Genomic DNA, 26,308 nt, shown 5'->3' with positions numbered 1-26,308 from the left:
TTATTTTTGTGCCATGCCCCGGGTCATCACAGAACCATTTGGACCTGATTCCCACAGAAAACACCGGGAGCCACAAAACCTGGGTGGGCGTGGCCAACTCAACATCACTCCTACCCAGTCACATGACCCACCACCACCACGCCTACCCAGGTTTTGTGGCTCCTGGTGTTTCCTGTGGAAAATGGATCTCTCTTTCTCTCTCTCTCCCCCTCCCTCTCATTTCTGTTTTTTGTGTTTTACCTTCTCAGGCCAGGCAAGGACTGGGAGGGGAAGGCAAGGGGCGGGGCCAGCCAGTGGTGGGATCACCCAACAGGAAGCCACAGCAGAGGGCCCAAAGAGCCGCATGTGGCTCCAGAGCCATGGGTTGCTGACACCTGGCATAAGGGAAACTCAAATAAAAATGCAACGCATATACCAAATAAATGGGTCTATAATTTAGAGCCTCTGTATTCAGGCATACCAGGCGCATATACTTGTGTATATTGAACTACAGGTATTCCTCGACTTACGACCACAGTTGAGCCCAGCATTTCTGTTGCATAGTGAAATGTTGGTTTAAGTGAGTTTGGTCCCGTTTTACAACCTTATTCGCCACATTAAGTGAAATCACTGAAGTTGTTCAAGTTAGTAACATGGTTGTGAAATGAATCTGGCTTCCCCGTTGCTTGGAAGTTTTGGAAGCTGATCACATGACACCCACCCCCCCAAGGCACTGCAACCTTCATAAATATGAGTCATGGCCAAGCACCTAAATTTTGATCACATGACCTCAATGGTCATAAATGTGGAAAATGGTCATAAATAGTCACTTTTTTTCAGTGCTTTGAACGGTCAGTATGACAGTTGCAGTGTCCCGGGGTCACATGATCCTCTTTTGCGACTTTCTGATGAGCAAAAGTCAACGGGGAAGCCAGATTCACTTAGCGACCGCGTGACACACTTAGCAACTGCGGTGATTCACTTAACTGTGGCAAGGAAGGTCGTCAAATGGGGGCAAAACTCACTTAACTGTTTCACTTAGCGAAAGAAACGCCGGGCTCGATTGTGGCCGTAAGTTGAGGACTGCGACTCACAATACGACTACGCCTGGTATTGCATTGGGACAGCTCTGGATCTGGGGCTGCAAAGCTGCAGAGGAGCCAGCAGCCCAGGGTCACCCGAAGGAGAGGGAGAGCTCTGCTGCCCCCTGGTGGTGGTCCGGATTTCAGCAGCCCAGATTCCCACCCCATTGCTTTAAAATAGGGTTGGTGCTTTGGACCCAAATCCAGGGCTGAATTGTAACCCCCTCCCCGGTTGCAAAGCAAACCCCCCCCCCACACACACCAAAGCAACCCTGGCTGGTGCAACCAACCCAGATCCGAGCCAACCCGGCTTCCACCTTTGGCCTACCTCGCAGGGTTGTCAGGGAGACCTCAAAGGGCCATTCCTGCAAGCGACGACGCCCCTCCTGTCCCCTCCTCCCCCACCCCCAAAGTGCGAAAGAAACAAGCGCCAAGAACCTCGCCCGGTGACGTCACGCGAAGGGCAGCGACGTCGCCCGGTGACGTCACGCGAAGGGCAGTGACGTCGCCCGCCCCCACTCTTTCAATGACGTCACGCGCTCTCTCAATTCCTCCTTTCCCCGCCCCCCCCCCACCCCACAAACACACGGACATCTCCGCCATTGGATTCGGAAGCTTACCAAGACTGCCCGCTCGGCCGGGCTCGCCAGGGCAGCCATCCTCATCCCCGTCGCCGCCGCCGGGCCAGCGAGAGAAACACCACGGATTCCACAGCGCCGAGGCGTTGGCTGGCTTCCCGCCCCTTCGCGCTCCTCATTGGGCGAGCGCCGCCGACGCGGGCGCTCTCATTGGACGCGCGTCGCTCCCTGGGCCCGCCCAGATACCTCTGAGGCTCCTCCCCCTTCTCGCCTGGCCGCTCAAGCTTTTCAGCGCTGGCCAAGGCTGCGGAGCGGAGGGGGGGGCGGTTTGAGGACCAGCATCACCCCCGAATGCAATGGGGCGCCGGGGTTTTTCCAAGCCTGCGAGGGGCTCTCCGCCTCCGGGGGCTTGGAAAACTCCCGGCGCCCCATTGCATTCGGTGGGGGGGGGGGGAGGAATGTCCTATGCCTCCCCCACCACCAACCTCCCCAACTGTAGATGCTCTGCGGCAGCCGGGGAAAAGAAGAGGTTGCTGGCAAACATCAATTAGTCCTGGCCGCCTTTCTCCCAAATTGCATCCGCCGCAATGGCTGGAGTGGGGATGTTAACAGATTAACAGAACTGGAAGGGGCCTTGGAGGTCATCTAGTCCAACACCCCCCCCCCCCCAAGCAGAATGGTGTAGGGCAAGGGTCTTCAAACTTGGCAAGTTTAAGACTTGTGGACTTCAATTCCCATAATTCCTGAGCTAACATGACTGGAGGAGTCATGAAGTTGAAGTCTAAGTCTTAAAGCTGTCAAGTTTGAAAAGCCCTGGTATAGGGTCTCCTGCTTGGGGGGGGTTGGACTAGATGACCTCTAAGGTCCCTTCTAACTCTTGTCAATCTGTTACCCTACACCATTTCCAACTGATGGCAGTCCAGTCTCTTCTTGAAAGCCTCCAGTGATGAAGTTCCAAAGGCAACTTCTATTCCATGGGTTGATGGTTCTCACGGACAGAAAGTTTCTCCTTATTTCCAGGTTGAGTATCTCATTATTCCTTGTCTGGCCTTCGGGTGCCTTGGAAAGTAGCTTGATCCCTTTCTCTCTATGGCAGCCCCTCAAATATTGGAAGACTTGTTATCCTATCTCCCCATGTCCTTCTCTTCGCTAGACTAGGGTGTGTGTGCAACATTGGGGAACCGGCTGGCCCAGTTAACATAGGGATGTCAATTTCTTGCATCCACTTCCGTTTTACTGGCATGGTATGCAAATATAGGTGTATTCAACCTATTAACAGTTCACTTAGTGACCATTTGAAGATATAAGGGCACTGAAAAAAAAAGGGGCTTGTGAGCATCTTTCTCCCTTATGATCGTTTGCAGCATCCCCATAATCACATGATCAAAATTCGGATGCTTGGCAACAGGTTCATATTTATGACGGTTGTAGTCTCCCACGGTCACATGATCCCCTTTTGTGACCTTCTGACAAAAGTCCATGGGGAAGCCAGATTCACTTAACTGTGTTACTAACTTAACAACTGCAGCTATTCATTTAACAACCGTGGCAAGAAGTCATAAAATGGGGCAAAAATTTCTCACTTAGCAATAAAAATTTTGGGCTCAATTTTGGGTCGTAAATTGAGGACTACCTGTATTGTTCCGATGTTAATTTCGCTTAGGATCCTTGAAGCATAGCATGGTAACAACAAATAATAAGCAAATCTTTGATGTAAGTTTTTTGGAGCAAAATAGTGTTTTGCTTTTCCTTCTTTATAAGTTGTTATTCTTTAAAGAACTATGTCTGCAATGTCAAGCTTCCTTATTTTTATTTTATATTAGCACATTTATATATACACAGGATTATCTTTTGGGCCCTATTTTAACAAGGTTAGTCAATATTTTATCTTCTAAATGAGATTTGTGAACAGAAAAAACCCACCTACAACTATTTTTACATTCCATCCTCTTAGTATCTTTTGTATTATGAAGACAGTATTTTCCTTCAAAGTTGTTTCAAACGTCACTTCGTTTAAAAGCATACGCATTTGCAAAGCAAAGTCTGAATAATCATGAACCAATCGTAAGCCAATTAACTCCACTTTTAATTCGTGTGTTGGCTCAAGAACAAAATGACAAAATAGAGAAAAGCACTATTATTCAACATAGCTAATTATTTAATAAGCAAATGATTTTATTTTCTAATGTTTATAAATAAATACATAAATACTGGATATATTTTTTCTCATTTTTGTTCTAATATAACCACTTGAACAAAGAACAAGGTCAACAGGTCAATTCTGTAACTCTTCCTATCCACCCTGCAAAATAAACAAACAGTTCAATTCTTCCCAACTCATTTCAAATGTTAAAGAGTTTAGCCCTGTTTTTTCCTAATATTTCAAACAATACTGCTGAAATAAACTACATTGTTGTCATTGCAAAGGAAACTGTATGTTGTAAACGCTGATGATTAAACAGGAGTTGGTTTTACAAATCTCTGTACACCCTCCAGTCTCACCATCAAATTTTAAATTTTGCAGTATATTTTCAACTTTTATTAATGGCATTCATCCTTTCTAAACTTTCTCCATTCCCTTACCCTTGAAGTTATACACAAATGATAGTCCCAACAATTTAAATTTATACTCTTGCCTAATGCACCTATTACCATTTTTGTGTTTTGGGAGTGGGAGATTCATATTCTAATTCTTGCAGTTAGGAAAGAAGAATACTTTAGAGCAACAAATAGCATTGTGTTACCAAGAAAAATTTTATTTTCTTTTGCCAGTAGCTTTGTTAATTGCACAAGAAAAAAATCATTTTGTCTGTGTTTGCCATTTAATCATCACCACACATCCTATCTGAATGACAAAACATTAATTAAAAACAAGGCAAAAATAAAAATAAAAAATTCACAACCTTAATTACCTATAGATCATTCATCAAAGGAGAAGGAATCAAAAGAAACAGCTTTTTTCTTACAAGCTCTCCACAAGTGTAAATATCTTTTTATCTTGAAAAAGGAGGGAACAACAACAAAAAAGCAACTGCTAAAACAGAAATCCCATTTTTTTTTTAAAAAAAGAAACTTTACAGTATTGTCAACAATATTAAGACAACAATGACTAAGCCAGTTCCATCGTATTCTCTTGTAACAAACGCTTCCCCTCCTGCGCCACTGTGCCAGTTTGACTTTAAGGACACCCCAACTGAGAATTGATCAAAGCTGGCTCTTAGAACAGAAAGGCTGAGTAGGAAAGGAGTCCCATGGCACCTTAAAACCAGCAAATATATTGCAAATATAAAACTGGTAGACTAATGGATGCTTTAACCCATAAAATTGGATGCCACAAAACCCAGTTTACATAAACTACTGTTTGGCTGCAAACAAAAAAAAACAAAAAAAAAAAAAAACAAGGGTGTGCTTCTCAAAAGGCATGAGATGAGCCAGCAGTTACAAGCTCTTGTTAGCGTTTTGAGCTGTTGTCCCCCCCCCACATCACTAACTCTGCAGTACTGTAGAAAGGACCACACCCCTTCAGTAGATATTTCCTCTCCCTGACAGAGAAACCACAAGAGAGAGAGAGAGATTGAATGGAAGACGCTGCAGTTCTCTTACGCTGTAGTTGCACACTCCTAGTTCCATTTGGATTTTTAAATTTTTGCTAGGGAGGCAAAACAAAATATTCTGGGAACTATTTCTGTTCAAGTTCTGCAAGGTTCTCACAAAATATCAGAAGGATCTCCCTGTCCTCTTCCTGACAATCTTTAGAACAGGTGTCCAACTTTTAAGACCGATGGACCTCAACTCCGAGAATTCAGTTCCCTAACAATGCTGGCTGGGGAATTCTGGTAGCTGAAGTCCATTGGTCTTAAAGTAGCCAAGGCTGGAATCTCTGCTTTAGAAGGTCTTTGGAACAGTGGCTTCCTGGTGTAATTTACTGCATTAAGAACAACCATCTTGAATGAGATCATCTTCCCCCAGACCCATCTGCTCTTCCTAACAAGTACTAGTTGTCCTTAAAAGCTTCACTTACTCATAAGGAGTTCCATTTCCAGTAACAGGATACACTTCACTGTGGGGAAAAAACAAGCAGGTAGCTCTTGGGACCTATGAAAAAACCCCTGGACAGGGACAAAAACCAATGTCTTTTTTAAACGGTGGATTGTCTGTACCACAGAAGGAAAAAAAACTACATAAGAAATATGTGCTGTAGCAAGAGCAGACTAGGATCAAGTCTACTCTTTTAATATATCAATTAAAATTTTAATATATCACCTAAAACTCTGAGTCTTCTGCACCTTCACTCAGAATGAGCCAGCATATCCACATAGCTTGGAGATCAACCCAAGGTTCAAAGAGATGGATGTCACATTTGCATTTTGGAAGTTTAAATACTGGCAAGAGAAGTTCATCAATCTAAAATGCACAATTAAGCAGACTAGGTATCTGAGTGCTGAGTTTTTGAGCTCTGTTTCTACAAGTGTGAAAGTCTCTGCATGAACCCAGAATTGTTTCCAACCCTTTCTGATGTATGCATTCCAAGCTTTGAGCCAAGGGGCTTTCTCTCAAGATTAATACTGAGTTTTGAGACTGAAAAAAAAGTCACAATTTTGTTAGAATATGCTGGTACATTCCTGGATTTTAAGACTACTTTGTCATTTCAGTAAAGAATTAAGCTGTTATCAGTCCATAGCTTGCTGAGTCTTTCATTACATTACTTGCAAGCAGGATTTCTACTTCACGTTATTGAGTATCTTTAGCTTTTCAGAAAGAAAAACATGGAAATCAATTTTTGCATCGAATTATTTGTTTTTCTGATTATCGGGCAACACTCAAGACCCAAATCATCCTTGCGAATATTAGAGGAGCAAAGATGCAAACATTCAGGGTGCCAATTCTCCAAGATGAACCTGAAGGAAGACTCTAAAGTTCCACCTTCTTTTTTTTTTGTAAATGCCCATTCTGTGAATCGCAGGCTGGTCCAATCTTTTTACAGATACATTCAAGAATGGATAAACCATTTAGCAATTAAGAGCCTGTAGAGACACCCTGCATGTCAGAGGCTCATTTTGAACTGGAATTAAGTAAAAGACAGGTTCTCTCATTTACAAAAGCTGTTTCCATGGAGAAGGCTTGGATGCAAACACCTCTTCTTCTGTTAGGGAACTACATTAATTTACCCCCACATGCACAAACACACCATTTGTTCTAATCTTTTTCTCCAAGGAAAAAGAACACAGGTGTGCCAGAATCCCACCCCAATTGTCAAAACCACCCAGGTAAAGGGACAACTGGTCCTGACTGCTCAAGAGAACCCTATATATATATATATATATAGCAGCTGGAAAGAACCTAAAATGCCCAGGGACACATATACAATGAGAACAGGGATTAAAGCCAAGCAGGGGGGGGGCTATTCCATTCTATGACTCTCAAAGGGTGGTTAAGAGATCTGTGGTCCAATCTCTTCTACTGCTGCTGCAGCTAGCTGGCACAGGAAGGCGTACTGTAGCAACTGTCCTTGTGGCAGATCTCAAAAAGTTGTTTTTTTTTTTTTTTTGTATTAAAAAGGAAAACAAGAGAAAGAAAGAAAATGGGTGGTGGGAATATGGGGAGAGGAGAGAGAGAGAGAAAGAAAGATGGACTGGTCCAGAGTTAAAACCCAGTATTCATCATTATAATTAATCATAGTATTAACAATTAGAAGAAGGTAGCCTAGTGGATGTAGGCCCTGTACACAGCAGACATGTCATTGTCAGACTGGTCCAACGCTTTTGCCCGTTTGTAGACCTGAGGGAGAGAATAGAGGAGAAGAGACGAGTCACCAAGGAGGATCAGTGGCTTCCTACGAGCCTCTTAAAACACCCCCGGCTGCACTTACTTTCCTTCCAGCAAAAGTGCCCAAACAAATTAAAGGGGATCCAGAATCTGCTCTTAAGGGACTCAGTTTGGCAAGGAGATACAGGTAGTCCTTGACTTAACAATCATTCATTTAGTGACCATAAGCACCAAAGCACTGGGGGAAATGACTTAGGACCGTTTTTTCCGCACCTACAACCCTTATAGCATCTCCATAGTCACATGATCAAAATTTTGACAATGGGTAATCACGTGATGCCAGGGCGTGCAACTGTCATAAATATGACAGCGGGTATCTACTGAGGTCACATGACCCTCTTTTGTGACTTTCTGACAAGCAAAGCCCATGGGGAAGCCAGATTCACTTAACAACTGGGTTACTAACTTAACAAATGCAGCGATTCACTTAACCACTGTGGCAAGCAAAGTCGTAAAATGGGGCAAAATACACTTAACTGTCCTCCCACTTAGCCAGCCGAAAGTTCGGGCTCTCAATTGTAGTCATAAGTCGAGGGCTACCTGTAATGTCTAAAGGATAATCTGTGAATTCTGTCATTTTATGCCAGAGGGCATCCCAGGTGGCTGTTTAATAAAATCCTTTATTTTGTGATCCTTCCGAACTTTACATAACAAATTTGGAGACTCCTCGTTCCCCCTCAAAGAGCAAGTCTGGTTGGTATAGAATTAAAATGCAGAAAACATATAATTATATCCCAGGAGGAAGCAAATTAAAATTAATTAAGGAGGCGGCTAAGGTCAAATATCTGGACTGAAAAACAACTATCTCAATCCAGTCTTTAGATACTTTTCTAAAGGTTTGCAAAAACAACAACAACCAACAATCCCAAAACAAGCGGCCTTTAAGACAGGACTGAACAGAAATAGGGTTGGGGGAAAAAAACCTACCTCATTGGCTGCAGCTGCCATGGGAGTTGGATGATTAACAGAATCGCCTAGTGCAATGGCTAATCTGAGATCCTTCTGGATGTATTTCAGGTAGAAATCGGGTTTGAAGTTTCCTTGCAGGATATCTAGAGAAGGAAAAGCTCAGCTACGTTTTCATATTCCACTTTCCCTACTGACAACCCTCGTCTCTTGTCCCTTCAGATTTCGCCACTCCCAACGCACCTATTTAAACATGCAAGACCCTGTCCGGTCAGAGTGATCCTTTCCCAAATTATCCAGGCTAACAGATAACATTTTCTAAGCTGGCCCTGAAAGTCTTTTACACACTTTCAAGATTGCAATTTGGTACAGAAGCACAGGTTTACTTTCTACTGCCCTTCATTCCAGTCATTTTTATTGTTCGTACATAGACATGGAGAGAAACTGCTTTCCTTGAGAACTCAAGGCAAGGGCCCTGGAGAGAGAGATCTCCCTTAATATATCCCAACCACAAACTTCAAAGTGGGTGAACTTCGCAACTCAGGGGGGTTTGAGCTCGGGCCTCCCTGGGCCTGTCCACCACTTTAACTACTTCGCTATCACAGTTAGAAAGCATGTCTGGCCAGGAGGAACTATTTGGAAACCTCTAGCAAGGATGGCTATGGGAGGTGTAGGAAACAGTGCTATTCAATACAGCAGAGGTGTCAAAACTCGATTTCATTGAGGGCCGGATCAGGGTTGTGTTTGACGGGGGAGGGGGGCAGGAAGAGGGGAGGGGTGTGGCCAGCTCAATGTCACTTGTGTGATGAAATGCCACTTTTGCTAGTAGTTTGTTTTGCTAACACTGCCAGCAAAAATGGAGCTTGAGAGGGCTGCATGTGGCCCCTCTGGGCTCCGTTTTCAGCTGCGACAGCCTCCTGCAGTCCTCTGCCAGTGAAAATAAGAGCCCATGAGGCCCACAGAGCACTGTGGGCCAGTCTTTCACTGTTTCCAGGGCGGCCCTGCAGGCCAGATCTAAGCACCCCATGGACTGCATCCGGACTGCAGGCCTTGAATTTTACACCCCTGCAATACAACAAACAGCTAGTTCAAAAGTAGAAGCAGGCAATTTGCTGATCTCTAGATCCGTGTTTCTCAATTTTGGCAGCTTTAAGAGGTGTGGACTTCAATTCCCAGAATTCCCCAGCCAGCATGGGAATTCTCAGAGTCGAAGTCCACACCTCTTCACATTGCCAAAACTGAGAAACACTGATTTGTAGGCCCTCAACTCCAATCAGGCCCTCTCAAGATGACCCAAATCAAAGGACTATGGGAACCGGTCAGAACAAAACTGGAAGATTCTGGATTGCCTACGCCCGATTGAGAGGAACAAGCCTTTTTACATCAAGGGGAGGGAGGGAATGGAGAACTTTACTTTGGCACTTCTGATCCAGGAAGATGCTAGCCAGCTGTCCCTGATTGAGGATGTCCAGAAGGGTCTGTTGGGACTGACCGGTGACCTGAGCCAAAGTCAGTCCCTCTGCTATTGTGGCCATGAAGCTCCCTTGGACCATGTTCACGATCAGCATCATCTTGGCAGCATTGCCTACTTCTCCTATGGGAGACAGAGAGAGAAGCAGAGAGAGGAAGAGGGGGAGGGAGGGAGGGAGGGAGGGAGAGAGAGAGAGAGAGATTCTCTATAAGGAGATGGGGATTAAAAAAAACCATACCTGCTCAACAATGTTAGACCTTGTGAAGACATTTGATAACATTTGCCAATCTGTCTCCTGATGCATTCTTCTACTTTTATAGACCAATAATAAATTTCTGCTGGTAATAGAGGAATTCCACCCCACCCCACCCCCCACCCCCAAAAAACCTCTGTAAGCTTCACCATTCTTCAGACTTCAGCTTCATAGTAATTTACTGGTCTTAAGGGCTAGTCAAAATACTCCCATTCTAAATTATTTACACTGGTTGCCCCTTAGCTAATGCACTACATTAAAAAAGGATGCTACCAGATAGCAAAAGTCTTGAATGATGCTGGTATAAATGAGATTTGCTTTTTTATAGACGAGTTGCAGTTTTCCTGTAGAGATCCACAGATTTGGGGTTAATAGGTATTTATACTAACAAACATTTACCAATGTCCACAGAGAACCCCAATACTGGGATATACAAATAATCAATGACCCCACAAATCAAAATATACTACGTGCCCAATAAACCACACACCATTTTAAAGGATACTATGTCATGTGTGTGTGTGTATGTGTGCATAACAATTAAAAATGTTGGTCCATAATGTCAAGAATAGCACCGGGGAGGATTAGGCCTGGTCTATACTACCAACTGGCCCCCACAATATAAGTAGGTTTGAGAATAGCTGGATTTTATTTTTATGGAAAAGAGAAAAGCGTATTATTTCTAAATACAGTTCCAGGTGACGTTCACATAATGGTTGTGCCTCCTCCCTCTTTATGACTTCAACCCACTTGGCTGTTGGGTGAAGTTATCATAATCTTGCAGACTTTTGTTAGTAGCTTAAGAAGTTGCTTTAAAACAGATGTTGGAAGTGTTCCTCAGAGTAATCTTAAGATGAGAGTTAACACAGGGGGGGGGGAAATGCAGAAAGAGATCCTGTAGGAGAAACTCATTAAGGAACCATGAATTATTAACTGTATGTTTTTTTCACACTTTGACCTTCCAGAGACAAGTGCTGGCATCCCCACCACTTCGTGAAACTACCTAGGAAGAAAGAAGTCTTCCCCATTGCCTGGAAACAGCTGCTGCAGTCTTCGTATAAGCCTCTGTCTCCGGCCGCTAATATCACCAGCATCCCATCGTTGGATAGCTGTTGGTTCCCTGAGACTGGGGCTTCCAGGAAGCGACCGCCTCTGGAGACAATCACCTGGAAGCAAGAGAAGGTGGACCGTTCTGAGCAGAGGAGATAAGTTGCATCAGCCAAGGACACTGGTGGTCGTGCTAATCTCCCCGTCCAACTCAGACAATACAGTAAGAGTTACAGATAATCCTTGGTTAATTGAGCGACTGTTCGAACTTACGATGGTGCTAGGCCAGTGGTAGACCTCAGACGTACAACACTGTGGTGTCCCACAGTCACATGAGCACAAATTGCAACCTTCCCTGCCAACGTTCCACAAGCAAAGTCAATCAGGAAGCTGGTGGGAAGTCATGGTTGTATGAGGTCCTCACTTAACAACCCATATGGTTCTCACTTACTGACAGCAACGGGGAGTGTGGGAACTGCCAATATCAGACAGATCGTCAATATCAACTAACAAGAGTTTCCGGTAAAAATTAGCATTGTTAAGTGAGGACTACTTGTATTACCCAAACATTAATCTTCTGTGTGATATGAAGCCTAAACTCTTTAATAGCAAAAAAAAGTATGCTGAATGCTACTTGAGGGAAATTACAGATTACTAGACGTGAAAGGAAAATTTCGCAAGTTCTAAAAGCAGTAAAGGGATATACAGCAGGCATCTATGTAGACACATAGGCCTTCTCTGTAAGCAGCTTTCACTCTATGGTATTCTGATCCCCTGGAGTAATTTATTAAAGTCAACATATTTTTAATAGTCTGCAAACAAACCAAGGCTGTATTTTTTTCGGCAAGACTGTTCTTCCCGCCCGCGATTCTGAGTAAGGATGTTTATTTTCTGCATTTCATTTTGATTTTTACAATAATACATTTTGATTTTGTGTATTGCTGCAATCTGTATTGAATGTTTTGCAATTGGGGTAAACTATGAGCGTTGAAAATCAGTCAATAATATACACAAGTCTTCATGCACACATTTTGTTTGTAAGGAAGGGGCTATCAAATTAAAAAAAAAACCTGGGAGAACTGAGAAAGGTGGTTAAGCCAGTTTCATTTATCATTTAAAATAAAAAGGATAGTGTGTCTCTCTGTGGTGAAGATTACCAGTAGCATTTTGTACACAAAGTTGACTCATTAAAAATTTCAAAAGCCCTTCAAGCAAATCCAGTCAGGTCTCCCAGACAGCCCAGAAACACAACTAGATGAGCTAATTCTCCTTTACTGTTAACAGAATATTTAAAGCCTGAAGGAACAAACTTCCTCTCTCCGCTTTTAATTTCTGATCCATAGACAGGTCCTTCCCAAGTATCTTTCTCTGTTAAAAGAATCCTATCCTTCTTGTGCAATTTCTACCAATAAAGGATAATATTTGTAGCTCAGGGTTTAAATGAGAGGTCCTTGGTGTTCTTTCAGTTTGGCTATTTTCTTGCAGACGTTTCATTACCCAAACTAGCTAACATCATCAGTGCTAGTGATGATGACCAGCACTGATGAAGTTACCTAGTTTGGGTAATGAAATGTCTGCAAGGAAACAGCCAAGCTCAGAGAACATCAAGGATCCCTCATGTCTGATTGTTCCTTAGCTCGCCATCTCTTACCCTCATCCCCCAAAGTCCTTCTCACATACCGTCACACCTAGCAGTTACCTGAGCCAATTCCGTAACAGTGTCTGCATCCACAGTTGACATGTCCACGTAGCACTTCCCTGGACGGATGCCCTGGAGCACTCCGCTGGGACCAAGTACCAGCTGGGGGAAGAGAAGAGGGGTAAAGCAATAGGGTGTCTGCAAAGTAAACCGAACCTAGCCAATACCAAAGGGGCTTCTACCAAGCACTACACATATAGTCATTGGCTGAGTTTCTCCCAGGCTTCAAAAACTATCTGCTGTTAACAGTGGCTTTCTCCTGAAGTTAGCAGGCGGCTAAAATGATGCTGCACCCTCAAAGTTAGGATAAGATTGGTGGAAACTCGGCCAGAAGACACTGTGGTTTTCAAAACAGTGATAACACCGGGCTGCACAGTCCTATATGGCCCAATCAAGAACTTCTAAGAACTTCCAGATTGCTTTCAAAACCTCTCAACCATTCTGTTTGGAAGGAACCTTAGATTTTATGCAGCCCAGCAATAAACTTCTCCAAGTGGAACTTCCCTACTGATTCATTCAGACTGCCTTTTTGGGTTGTGAGCAAATGTGTCTTAAATACACCCATGCGAAGGAAATTAACCCAGACTTTCTTAGGAAAGACAGACTGAGGATGAAGCTCAAATACTCTGGCCACCTAATGAGAAGAGAGGAGTCACTGGAAAAGACCCTGGTGCTGGAAAAGATTGAAGGGAAAAGAAGAACGGAACGGCGGAGGAGATGGCTAGATGGTGTCATCGATGCAATGAACATGCATTATTGGCCAAACTGTGGGAGATAGTGGAGGACAGGGGGGACCTGGCGTGCTGTGGTCCACGGGGTAGTGAAGAGACACGACTTGGCGACTGAGCAACAACACAGAAAGATAGAAAGAACAAGGACAGAATTCATTTACAACATCGCAATGGCGCTAGTTACACCAGCAGACCAATTCAATGAAGTATGAAAATAGACCAGTCCACGGGAGGGGACAGCCTTCTACAGAGTTTTGCTATGACTCACAGATTGATCTGGTGAGACAAAAGTATTTCTGCAAGTCCTAAAGGGAGATAAGCAAGCCAGCTTTTATGATACGTGATTCAAATTAACCCCACAGCTGCAGTGGAGTTAGATAGAATCGGCCACTCACCTGGTTTTGTGGTGGATTTATCTTGCACAATTCACTAGCCTTTGCGTGAGCTGGTTGTGTGCAAGGAATTCAGCACAATGAAGCCTAATTGCATTGACTCACACAATAGGTCACATTCAGTTGTGTCCAGGGCTCCTTTTCCCACTGCTGCTGTCATACTCTGGGGAGCTTTTGAACCCTAGGCCACAGACTGCTCTCACAACGTCACAAGCTCCAAAAACCCTTTAGCTCAATGTTTCTCAAACCTGATCTTAAGACCTGTGGACTTCAACAGTATTTGGCTGAGGAATTCTGGGAATTGCTGTCCATGGATCTTAAAAGTCATCAGGGTTGAGAAGATAGGCTTTAGATCTAGACATTCTGCATTAGATGAGTCCAGTATAAACAAATAGTGGAATGTTCAAAACTGGCCAGATTGGTGTTTGCCAGTCACTTGATCCCAGAGTTCCTGGCATGGCATAGTTCTCATAACATTTAACAGATTTTATTGGCATTTCCCCTTAAGGGTGTCATTAAAAACACTTCAGAATTTAAATAGAGGAAATATGTCAGGGCTCACATTTTATTTCTTCATTTATTTTTTATGCTGCCCATCTCCTCTTCAAGGTGACTCTGGGTGCTCTATCTATTAGTTTATATATGTTTCCCGTATTTCTACCCCATGATAATCCAGAGATTGTCATAATGCTTAATGAAGCTTATGCCAATGAAGAATCTGGGAGAATTCAAAAGCCTCCATCCTTCTTGGCAGTTGGCCAATAATGCTGTTATAATAATATTCATTTCAGATTTTTTTTAGCAAACAGAGAAACTGTGGCTATCTTTACTTATCATATTTTTAGAAAATATGAAACAGAGTAAGGCATTTATGGTTTGAAATCCTTCAAGAGGCCTACAATAGTACAGTTTTAGTTCCAATTTTTGATGGTTTCAGGCAACTTTATTGTCCCAGCCTGGGTGCCCCAAATGTCAACCAGGAATAAGTAAGCTCACATAGGACTGCTGTGAGAGAGAAAAAAACACACACAATATAATCCTGCAAAGCCAAACGAAACAGCAATGTGAACCAAGCCTGCAGCAAGCAACAGCTGTAATTCCACAGACTTGAAAATACTCCAAACCAAACACACACGGGTGACTTAATCCACTCATTTGACAGTAAAGCTTTTCAGTGATTAAATATTTGGCACAATTACGTGAGGCAGAAGAGACCACCGCACAACTGAAAAACTAGTGACCTTGTCCTAAATATCAAAAGAGTATTTCATAAATATTTAACAGTGCAATGCGCTGCCTCATCTTCAGTCAAAAGAGCAGGCATCACTATGCAAGCCCTTTTTCTCAACCTCCCCAGGATAAGGAGCGTATCTCCTTTTACAAGTTAAAAGTTAAAACTGTGAGAGTGCTCAATTTTCAAGCCTCTTTCACATCTCCTCTCTCTCCTTTGCTGAATGAATCAAGGCCTCTTGGACAATTAGGATGCTTTCGTGTGTTCTCATAGCTGTCCCAGGAGAAAAGCTTGTTGTTTCAAAGGAGAAGTAATTATCTGCAGAAGCAAAGAATGGCTGTGCACGCACGCACAAGGAAATCAGTGAAGAAGTTCAAACTCTTGACTTCTGCTTAAAAATCAAAAGAGGCTTTCTGCACTGCCATTACGTACAAATTAAGAGAAGTGTAAACCAAGCCTTCAAGAGTCATTCACAGTCATAGTAGTATTTCTGGGTAAGCTGAGAAATTTCTGGTCCTATCAAGGCAGACACGATCACTCTGTGGCAAAGGATGGACGGCGGCGGCGGGGTGGGGGAGACAGAGCAGGGGGCTCATGCAAGTAAAAAGAGGTAATCCTTACATCCTTGGCTGCTTTTGGGTCAGATACGCAGGCAAAAGTGATGTCGCAGGTCGAGACTACTTCAGCGGGGGTCCTTCCCAACCGTGCCCCCTCCTGGATGAACAAATCACACTGCAAAAGCCACAGACCCAAAAAGTAAGAATTAAAATGAGCCTCGGAACCCTGACAGGCCCCAAACCCACCACCGCAGCCACGGCTGTGAATGCTGAGAACTGAAAGCCTATATAGTTGGGAGACCTCCCAACTCAACCCCGGGAAATTAGGTCTGGGTCGGAAGAAAGTTCTGCCATTTCCAGCAGGCAACAGAAAGCTATCTTCTTGGATCAGGTAACTTCACCTGAACCAAAGCGAAGAGAATTAGCGAAGCTTGCCAGGATAACAAAGAAATCCCTACTCCGCTTTCTAGAAACCTTTCTAGAAAGGTTGTTATACCGTATCTTTGGAGATGTGCTTACTGGGTGTTTTGCAAGGATAGAGCAAGCCACATAGAACTTATCGGGGCCGAGGAAGTCTACGTCTATGTCCTTAGCTGCGGCAACAGCTAGGTTAACGTTGTGTAACAGCAACTATGAAAGGGCTCCAGACTCTGGCTGATCCAAGAAGGCAGCTTTCTGTTACCTACTGGAAATGGCACGGAGATTCAGTTCTGACACTAAAGCACTGGACCCTGGGTCCAATCCCACCCATCAATCTTTGGATTGACAAGCAGGGGCTTGGACACCTATTGGATTGGAGTAATGCCAAAGGGGTGAATAAGGTGACCCACCACATTGCCGCTCTATCCCAAACGACACAGGTCTTTTCTTAAGCAGCTGTTGCTGTGGCATTATCATTCTAGATGGCACAGCAGGCTTTTCCTTAGATGATGTCCTAATTATGAGGGTCTTAAGAGATGCCAACCGCCTCATCCTGTCCCCTAGGCTCACAAAAACCCTTAACAGAATTCTTTTTGGGGTGGGGTGGGGGGAATATGGCGCCAAACCGATGTGGGCATAGCTGTTGGAGCTATCCTAAGTCAGAGCTTCTGCTTTCAGCCACTAAAATAGCACAAAATGGGGGTGGAGGGTGGGGCCATGAAATGGAGGGAATGGAAATGTTACCATAGCTACAAGGATCTTGGCGATAACGTAAGCTGGCGCTGTCAAACCAATTACCACGTTCAGAAGCCCATCTTAAAAACATTTCAAATGTGGTGGGCCAGAAGGCATCCATTTTAGTTCGCTGTCTTTTCTCTTTCTAGTGAGTGGGTGCTTTTGAGTCAGCGCTGACTCCTGGCGCTGCAATTTCCTTGGCAAGGTTTTTGAGAAGTCCTCCTTTCCTTGGGCTGAGGGGGGAAACTAGCTCAAGGTCACTCAGCTGGCTTTATGCCTGGGGTGGGACTAGAACTCCCCAGATTCTAGCCTGATGCTTTAACCAGGACACCAAACTGGCTCCCTTCGTTCTTACTTCTCCGATAAAGCCAAGCCCATAGTCCATCGTTCAGTACGAAAAGAATGTCACAGAAGAGATGAGAATATCGTTGTACATTTCTCACATCTCGTGAATGGAGAAGTTTTCTCATTATCTCAGGCTTGGGTGACCCCTCAGCAATTCCAAAGGCATTCCTTGATTGGGTCTGTGGCTTCGTCCCCCTTGACAGAAGACTCTTTTATTTCTTACTAGAAATGGAACTTACCTTCTCAGCTGTCCGATTCCAGACCGTGACGGTGTGACCCATTTTTATTAAATTGGAGACAATGCCGCTGCCCATCAGGCCAAGACCAAGGAATCCGATCCTGCGTAGGAAAGAAGATGGTGAGAGCGGGCCACTGCGCAGGGGAAATTTGCAGGCCCTTTCCCCCCCCCCCAAACCTCACAAAATCAAGATGCAGGGAAATGGAGGCAGAGTTAACAAGTAGAATGATGCACAAGGATAAACCAAGGGAAATCTATTACTCTCAGTTCCAAACTGATCCCACAGCTTGCTCTATGCGACAACAATTAGCAAGCAAATGGCCATAAAAGGTATTTATTTCCATCTGGGGGCGGTTTCCTTTCCCCCTTTGCCTCAACTCACCTGTGGCACTACTGCAGGCCCTCAGACTGGGCTTTTGGCAAGAACTGCGTCTTCTTTTCCTACTCATTTTTCCATGAACAAAAGAAATGGGGAAAGGAGGCCAGAACCAGACAGTGGGTGGCCTCACCTAGTTTGGGATCTAATTCTGCTCAAATGCTTGCTGCAGAAGTCCGTATGTGGCATCCAAAGAGACAATTGCTCCCAAGAGACAGGAAGTTTTCAATCCTTTCGCAGGACTCCTTTCTAAAAGATCCCACACTATAGAGCAGGGGGTCTCCAACCTTGGCAACTTTAAGCCGGGAGGACTTCAACTCTCAGAATCCCCCAAAGCTGGCTGGGGAATTCTGGGAGTTGAAGTCCTCCAGGCTTAAAGTTGCCAAGGTTAGAGACACCCTTGCTATAGAGGACTATGCACACCAAGCAGCTGCGTAAGCAACACACTAAAAGCCCAGTGTGGTGCAGCATGATGCAGTGCACCATTATCTAGTAATGTAGACCCTTCTTTCAAGCCTTACTATCCCAGTTATCAGCACCTCTGGGCTTATGAATAAGAAAGCCACTGCTAACAAGCGGAACTCTTATCCAAGAGCGCTTGTGGTTAAGAATGTTTTATGTACGTTTTTTTTAGTAAAATAGAAGGACTACCAGACTCCAGAATAGAACAATTAAAACTACTTTAGGGAACCTGCAAAAAAAAAAAAAAGGGAGGTCAGCTTCCCCTCTTTGCTGTCACCTCTCACAGAGGTGATTTGAGGAAAGCCAATCCCTAACCACGTCACCCATGAGCATCCTGCAAAGCTAAAGGAAAACATCAGGACAGCTGAAGAGTTGCTAGGGTTTGAGGGTTTACCTGAACGCCTTCATTGTTAAAGTTTGTTTCCCTTCAGCACACAGAAAGGGCTGACATCCTGAGATGGCTGCAGCGACAAGCAGGCCACAGCTTGCTCCGAGCGGAGCTGGAGGGAAACTGCTTCTGACAGCATGACAGGAAGTGCGACTGGGGCTCTCCTGCCACTCGAGGAGAGGGGGAAGCACAAGGAGGTCCCGGAGGCAGATATGCCACAGAGGGCCCTTCCGGGAATATTCAAAAGTCCTGCCTCTTCCTGTCCTTTCTGGTGGCTCAAGAGCCATTGGGAGGGGTGGAAGTTCTCACTGTAACTCCAAGATCATTCCCACCAGATTCTTGCAATGAAGTGTACCATGAAAAGAGGCCGGGGTTTTGTTTTGTTTTTAAACAAAGGACTTAGATCCAAAAGGAAATTCACTGGATCGTGAGGGAGCCTCTGGGCAATTTTATTTTTCACTACTTTAGCAATTTCAACCATTGGTCATGGCAGGGTTCGGCGGGCGGGGGAGGGATAATTCATTCTCATTTTATGCATGCAACTTCTTGGTGAAGTTTAGCCAGCTGGCATGAAAGCAATTTACAGGAAGGAAGGAAGGAAGAAGAAGGATTTTCATTTTGAAGAAGGAAGGAAGGAAGGGAGGAAGGGAGGGAGGGAGGGAGGAAGAGAGAGAGAGAAGGCTTTTCATTCTGAAGAAAGAAAATAAGAGGGAGAGAGAAGGAAGAAGGAAGGAAGGAAGTAGAGGGAGAGAGAGAGAGAAAAAGAAAGAAAGAAAATAGGAGGGAGAGAGAGAGAGAGAGGGAGGGAGGGGAGGAGAGAGAGAGAGAGAGAGAGAGAAGAAAGAAAGAAAGAAAGAAAGAAAGAAAGAAAGAAAGAAAGAAAGAAAGAAAAAGAAAGAAAGAAAGAAAGAAAGAAAGAAAGAAGAAGAAGAAAGAAAGAAAAAAAAAGAAAGAAAGAAAAGAAAGAAAGTAGGTAAGTCTTACTTCTTGTCTGTAGGAGTAATGCTGCCATTGATAGCCGTGCTGTCTGCTGCCTGGATAGAAGTGGACCCAGTTTCCTACGGAAGAACACAGCCCTGTCAGTGATCAAGTTCGCCTTAGCAAAATGGGAATGATCTGATCAATGAAGGGAAATCAAAAGCAAACTCTTCTGTACCTCTTCACACACCTTCAGCTTCTTTGTGATGGCCTGATAGCAAACTGTTGGCTGTGTGGAAAAGAGAAAAGCACACATTGTAGAGGAACCGGTCTCAACTCAGCTGTAGGCTAAGGTGGCCCATTTACCCAAACAGTCACGTTGTTGTGGACAAGCAAGGAATTTCTCCCCACTAAGCACTTTGAGAAATAACAGTTGAGAGGCCTCATAAAAGTAGAAGTCACATCCTGAAATAGGGTGATGGTAAAGATAGCAAATTAGGTGGGACAGAACAAAGGCTGTAGATTCAGAATACAGATGCACTTAGATTCTCTTTTTAAAAAGCCTTTGCATTTTTAATTAGATTTATATCTTGCCTCTCATTCAGGAGTTCGAGGTGCCATAGGCAATGCTTCTTTTAACAATGTTCCCCACAACAATCCTCTGTGGTTGATTAAGAAAGTGTGTGTGGCCCCATATAATTTACTGGATTTCTGCAGCTGAAGGGGAATAAAAATGAATCTCTCTGCTTCCTGCTCAAAACTGTATCCTATACAGTATACACCAGTGTTTCTCAACTGTAACAACTTGAAGATGTGTGGACTTCCACTCCCAGAACTCCCTGGATAAGAGAGCTGGTTTCCTGTTTTGACTAATCCATGGTTTATTTAAAATAGGAACCACCACTCTGCCTATCCACCCTTCCCAAACCATGTATCAGCCTAAAATTCATTTTATTTTGCTTACCTTTTCAGTTTGGCTAAGCAGGAAGTGGTGGAAATGAGGGTCACCATCTTTCACAGGCTGTTAACGGCAAAGGAACAAATTGAGAAACCAACGCAATGAAACATCAAGTCTTGAAAAAGCATCTATACACACTATGAATGGGTTTCAGTTTCAGATTCTGATGGAAGTCTTTGGTGCCTTTTTGGAAAGTTCCTTGCTTACTTCGGGACAAATGTAAATATCATGCATTTGATGGGGATAAATACAGGAAAAAGTCAGGATATGGAATGTAACTAATAAGAAAAAATACTAAGAGTTGGCTGAAAAGCATCCATGCAGCTACACAGAAGAATGCTTGAAAATGGATCGTTTGTACAAACTACCTTCTTATATAGGCTAAGAAAACATTTTCTAATTTAAAAGGAACATATTTAAATTATTGGCTTCTAAGCTGTTATCTCAAGCATTCTTAGGAAGCAGCAAATGACACTGAACAAAGTACAGGTAACAGATGATTTTAACATATTATGTACGTACTTCAAAGACCTTCCAGGGCAAGATTTCAATCACCAGATGTAAGGATTTCAGTACAGGTAATCCACAACTTACAACCACAAAGTCCAAAATTTCTGTTGCTAAGCAAGACAATTGTTAAGTGAGCTTTGTCCTATTTTATGACCTCACTTGCCACAGTTGTTCAGTGAATCACTGCAGTTGTTGAGTTAGCAACATGGGTTCTTAAGTGAATCTGACTTCTTCCCCCACTGATTTTGCTCGTCAGGTCATTAAAGGGGATTACGTGACACTACCTGGGACACTGACACCTGTTGCCAAGAGTCCGAAGGTTTATCATGTGACTGTGGGAACGGTTGTGTGAGAAACGGTCTTAAGTCATTTTTTTTCAGTGCTGTTGTAACTTCGAATGGTCACTAAATGAACTGTTGTAAGTCGAGGACTACCTGTATCGCTTGAATATTCATTCTCTCCCTCTCTCTCTCTCACACACACACAATACACCAAGAGCTGAATTGTTGCTTCTTCTGAGAAATATGTAAAGAATTAAAATCACCTCGCTTACACTCTGTGGCCACTTAAAGCCAGCCATGGTGCCAGTCATCATTTTCTTGACTGTGCTTGACTCAGGAATTGTCGTGTCCTGTGGAGAATATAGACCAGTGATGAGTACCATCTGTAGAATCCCCAAATCTATCTATCTATCTATCTATCTATCTATCTATCTATCTATCTATCTATCTATCTATCTAATGTTGGCAGTTTCCATTCCTCTCTTGTAAACAACAGCAAGCATAAAGAATAAGCACATGTAGTACCACAAAGCTACAGAGATATATCTTAAGTTGCCATCTATGCATTTACATGCAATGTTCTTCTTTCCCCTTTCTTAAATGCAGTACTTAAATTCATTTTATGGCTATCCTAAGTCAGCACTTGAAAACAGTGCAACATAAGCTGTTATAGATCCAGTTTTTAACAGTGCTAAAACATATGTAGATATATGTATATAAAATTAAATTTTATTTCATTTTCATGTTGGGTTTAACTTGAGCCCTTGGATGGATGTCATTTTATATCATTATGCCCAGCTGCCCTGGAGAAAAATATAATGTATATATTGGGAACACAAAAGAACAAGCTTGAATGTGTTCTACCCTATCTCCAGAATTACTCTTCTTCCTAATGGGGCTCAATCATTATTTCTGTAGTGGGATATAGTTTTCACTTCACAAATCTTCTGCTCGTTGAAAACCCTGAAATATGAGTCAAAGCTTTTGGCATCCAGGTTACTGAAAATCTTTGTCCAGTAATTTTTTTTTCATTTTGCCAGGCATTTGCCTTAAATTGAATTGCCTATTTTGGTTATGCTCTAATCATCTTTCTTCGAAAACATGCTACGCCCTGGAGACGGAATAATTTGAATGACTGAAAAGCAAAGTATTTTTCAAAAAAATAAATTCCTTTTCAAAACCTAATGGGAGCGACTTTGTATTCTCTAGCAATTTCCCCCCACCTGCCTGTTTTCTGGATTTGTGGCTTTCAACCCCACAAATTTTCCAGCTAATAATACAGTGAGAATTCTAGGAGTTGAAACAGGTATATTCTGGCAGCCTAAGTTGGAGAAGGCTACTTTGCATTACTTCAAATTTTAGGAGGAATATACACAGAACATTCTTATCAGCTAGGAATAACTAAGCAATAACAGCAGTATAACAAATCCAGACATCTGGCCTCTGTTCTTACAAACCTCTAGGTCCATTTTTTTACAAGCAAAAAGCTATTTGGTATCTTAATACTCTTCTCCTCTACAGAACTCTTAATTATGTATTTTCCACCACCCTTTGAAACCCACTTTCATATTATACCACTCAACGAGATCCAACTACCACAACCTAGGCAATTTTTGTTACCAAGACAACTCAGGAACCAGAATTGCTAACAGCCACTGCCACCACCATCATCATCACTACCTCTAATTTTCTTTTATGCATTCCAGGTGTTTTCTCTACAATCAGGATTCATGTTAGGCTGTCTTTCATACAATGGAGTTGTACAAATATCCTTCCACAAAGTCTCAAAGCAGGAAGTTATGCAGGGATGACAGTTGAATATGAGAAGCATCAAGAAAGCAGATTACTAAGGCCTCACAAGACAGAGACTAATGGAATCTAGCATATGCATGACTGAATGCCTTATAAAAGAGATCTCAGGGCTGGAGAGAGAAAGGAAGAAAATGCCATTTTATTCATTTCTCAGAATACTTAAAGACTCTCATGACAATTTCTCTGCCACGCTTTTCACTTTGGAAAAGAAATACAGGCAAAAGCCCTCAAAATCACCATCTTCATCATCCTTGAAGGTACGTTGATTATTGTTAACATTGTTAAAAACAAAACAACCCTAGCCACTAGTTACACAATCTTTAGCAGGTTTCCGTTCTTCCAGATTAAGATCTAAACGCTTCGTTCACAATTCCAAAGCAAACACCACCACTGATAAACCACACAGTAATAGGCAAAATGTAAGGTTAAGAGAGAAGAATAATCTCTGTATAACCAAAGTACAAGCCCCAATGAAGAAAACTCCAAACCCTACTGTAAGTAACTGAAGACAGGAATTCAGTCTGTTGCCAGCAAGATATTAGACTGCCTCTGAAAGTGGTCAGCATTTAAATCCCAAATCAGAAGAAGCAGATTCACAACTAGGAATTGAAAAAAAAAAAAGGCAGTGGAAGACAGGAGTGGCATAAAGTTTGATTGTGGATATGTGGTATGAAATTCTAGTGGATCTTGGTTGTCCTGTTTCATAACGACCTTCAGGTTCAGCACCCAGTAAAGAATGTATATTCTAGCATTATCCACTTTGCTGTTTACAACTACATTGAGAAGGTCACCAGCTAGAGGTTCCAAATCTTGGAGAGGAGAGGCAAATGTTCTACAAGTGAACTCTACATGTCCAAGGATGAGTCACACCACAACATGGGAGAGGAGAAAGCTCCAATATTGGAAAAAATATATATGAAGAACTGATGTCTTCTGGTGGAATCATTCACTTCTGGAGTGTTTCTTCATCTTATCACACTACAATTTAAGCCACTTGTCCTTATGTAGTTGGAGATGGATCAGACACACAAATGAGATGGAGATGTTAACAGAAGGTGCTCTGGAACTACCAAAGGTAAAAAACTGTGTCGCCATTTCCTCCGCTGGTGGAGGCAAGATGGAAGGCCCCGATGTCACTTGTTGACTTTAACAAGTCAAAGAACATTTCAGGTATAGTAACGCACAAGGGCCGGCTAATACAAGTTAATTACGACTCTGAATGGAATATTAGGCGGTAGGTTCCCAAATGGTTAAAGACATGCAATTTTCCAAACGGTCACAACAATGAAGTCATCTGGATGGCTGTTAGGACTACATTCCATTCTGGACGAGCTCACAGGAGCCCGGGAAGGAATGCGCAGCAAAACACAAACCTTCTCATCTTTGGGAGGGCGCCCTCGCTTCCGGGGGCTTTGCTTGTACATTCTCTTCAGGGGGGACTTCGAGCCTCTCTCAGAGGACACAGAAGATGCTCGCTTTTTCGGTTTCCTTTCTGACAACCCCGCTTTGTGTTTCTCCTCTCCCACTGACTGCTTCCCCCTCTCTTCGCTGGAATTACGCCGGTTCTTCTCTTCAGCGGAGTTATGAGAAGGCGCCTGAGAGATCACAGAACAGAAGGATGAGGAAAAGACGGGGCCGTCAGGTGGCAGCGGTTTCATTTTCCCCACACTCACCAAACCCGAGTGGTGTCTGGCCAGGTGTCTCAAGCGCGCCAAAGGCCCCAAATAAAAAATAAAAATTAACAGGTTTAAGCTACTGAACAAGAGACGCTCAAAGTACACCGGGAGTTCCTTTTGAAGAAGAACCAGGTCCCAATTCCTGAGTGCACAGCAGATATACACCTCCAAGTGCCTAGGATCAAGTGACCCTTTGATCTCCTTTGATCCAAATCAATCCAAGGCGGTGAAAATGAACAACCTTTCAAAGGCGGCAACTGTGACCCTAACTGTGATCCTCTAGCCACAACCCTAGAGACAAAAACATGCAATCCCTTTTTGGAGAAGAAAGCAAAACGGTCGTACGAACAGCTCACCCCATCCATGACTCCGAAGAACAGGGTAAGTTGGCACCGCTCGCTGGAGGGCCACCTACCTGGTCCTTGCCTTTTCCTTTCTTGAGGAATTCTTCCACTGCGTCCACAGCTTGTTGGAACCTCTTGCCTTTGTTAATTTTGATCATTTCTTCTTTGTGGGCATGGTAAGGTTTCAGCTGCTCTACTTTAATCCAAGCACTAGTGAAAAGAAATCAGAATCACCACATTGTTTGTAGTCAAAAGAACAAAACGACCACTTTCAGTGACAGTGGCGTCTCTTTTAGTCAGTGTGTGGGGGTGGAATCTGTGTTTCTGTCCCCTATCAAAACCTTCCCTCCTTTCTCCATAAGGTCACTGCCAATGCTGACCCAGACATATGGCACCCCATTATCATAACATGATTGTATTACGCTGCATGCAATCCTCAGGAATGGAATTTGCCCGGGGCAAATAAAACCGACGTGTATTTATCCTTCATACTTTCTAAATTGTAAATCATTCTTTTTTCCTGCTTCACTTTTAAAACAAGATTTAGGGATAATCACTGTTCATTTTTCAGTTGAGGCTCTGCTTCCCTTCCTGTTCCTGCTTGTTTTGTGGTGACCAATTTAAGCAAATGGGTGGAGCGGTCCCAGATACAGGTAGTCCTCAAGTTACAACTACAATTGAGCCCAAAATTTCGGTTGCTAAGTGAAACATTTGTTAAGTGAGTTTGCCCCATTTTACGACCTTTGTTGCCACGGTTGTTAAGGGAATCATTGTATTGGTTAAGTTAGTAACATGGTTGTTAAGTGAATTTGGATTCTCCATTGAATTTGCTTGTCAGGTCATAAAAGTGGATCATGTGACCGCAGGACACTGCAACCATCATAAATATGAGTCAGTTGCCAAGTATCTGAATGTTGATCATGTGACCATGGGGAGGCTGCAATCGTCATAAATGTGAAAAACTGACCTAAGACAATTCTTTTCAGTGCTGCTGTAATTAAGTCAAGGATTATCTGTATTTCCTTTGTACAGTCAGGGTTATTATTTTGGCAGGTATCTAAGTATCAGAAATTCATTCACAGAGAAGGCATGA

General features: G+C 43.3%; 2 protein-coding genes across 13 annotated transcripts in view; both read right to left on the bottom strand.

The window, feature by feature from the left end:
• The window catches only part of ROGDI (rogdi atypical leucine zipper), a 29,817-nt gene extending 28,067 nt beyond the window's left edge, over nucleotides 1-1,750 (bottom strand). For 3 of the 4 annotated variants that reach the window (XM_087973187.1, XM_026680757.2, XM_087973188.1), the window contains exon 1: nucleotides 1,682-1,750. In XM_087973187.1, coding sequence (XP_087829313.1) covers nucleotides 1,682-1,726 — 45 coding nt within the window. In that variant the 5' untranslated portion in view covers nucleotides 1,727-1,750. Of the gene's footprint in view, nucleotides 1-240; nucleotides 361-1,681 lie in introns of those variants that run through there. The other variant, XM_087973186.1, reaches the window with a different exon arrangement.
• Nucleotides 1,751-4,374: 2,624 nt separating this feature from the next.
• GLYR1 (glyoxylate reductase 1 homolog) overlaps nucleotides 4,375-26,308 on the bottom strand; it is a 32,836-nt gene continuing 10,902 nt past the window's right edge. Inside the window, exons 4-16 of one of the 9 annotated variants that reach the window (XM_026680756.2) lie at nucleotides 25,287-25,425; nucleotides 24,569-24,790; nucleotides 21,647-21,733; nucleotides 20,599-20,655; nucleotides 19,873-19,923; nucleotides 19,701-19,774; nucleotides 17,492-17,591; nucleotides 15,817-15,927; nucleotides 12,842-12,943; nucleotides 11,099-11,261; nucleotides 9,786-9,965; nucleotides 8,393-8,517; nucleotides 4,375-7,417 (exon numbers count right to left, since the gene is read on the bottom strand). In XM_026680756.2, the coding sequence (XP_026536541.2) occupies nucleotides 7,343-7,417; nucleotides 8,393-8,517; nucleotides 9,786-9,965; nucleotides 11,099-11,261; nucleotides 12,842-12,943; nucleotides 15,817-15,927; nucleotides 17,492-17,591; nucleotides 19,701-19,774; nucleotides 19,873-19,923; nucleotides 20,599-20,655; nucleotides 21,647-21,733; nucleotides 24,569-24,790; nucleotides 25,287-25,425 (1,486 nt within the window). In that variant the 3' untranslated portion in view covers nucleotides 4,375-7,342. The remainder of the gene's footprint in view (nucleotides 7,418-8,392; nucleotides 8,518-9,785; nucleotides 9,966-11,098; nucleotides 11,262-12,841; nucleotides 12,944-15,816; nucleotides 15,928-17,491; nucleotides 17,592-19,700; nucleotides 19,775-19,872; nucleotides 19,924-20,598; nucleotides 20,656-21,646; nucleotides 21,734-24,568; nucleotides 24,791-25,286; nucleotides 25,426-26,308) is intronic. The other 8 variants (XM_087973181.1, XM_087973180.1, XM_087973182.1 and 5 more) reach the window with 8 other exon arrangements.

Source organism: Notechis scutatus, chromosome 12, assembly GCF_049901735.1.
Source record: "Notechis scutatus isolate UNSWTSFEM ecotype Mainland chromosome 12, rNotScu1.2, whole genome shotgun sequence".
Classification (NCBI taxonomy): Eukaryota; Metazoa; Chordata; class Lepidosauria; order Squamata; family Elapidae; genus Notechis; species Notechis scutatus.
Note: the sequence above shows the minus strand (reverse complement) of the source record. Positions and strands in the feature narration are given on the sequence as shown.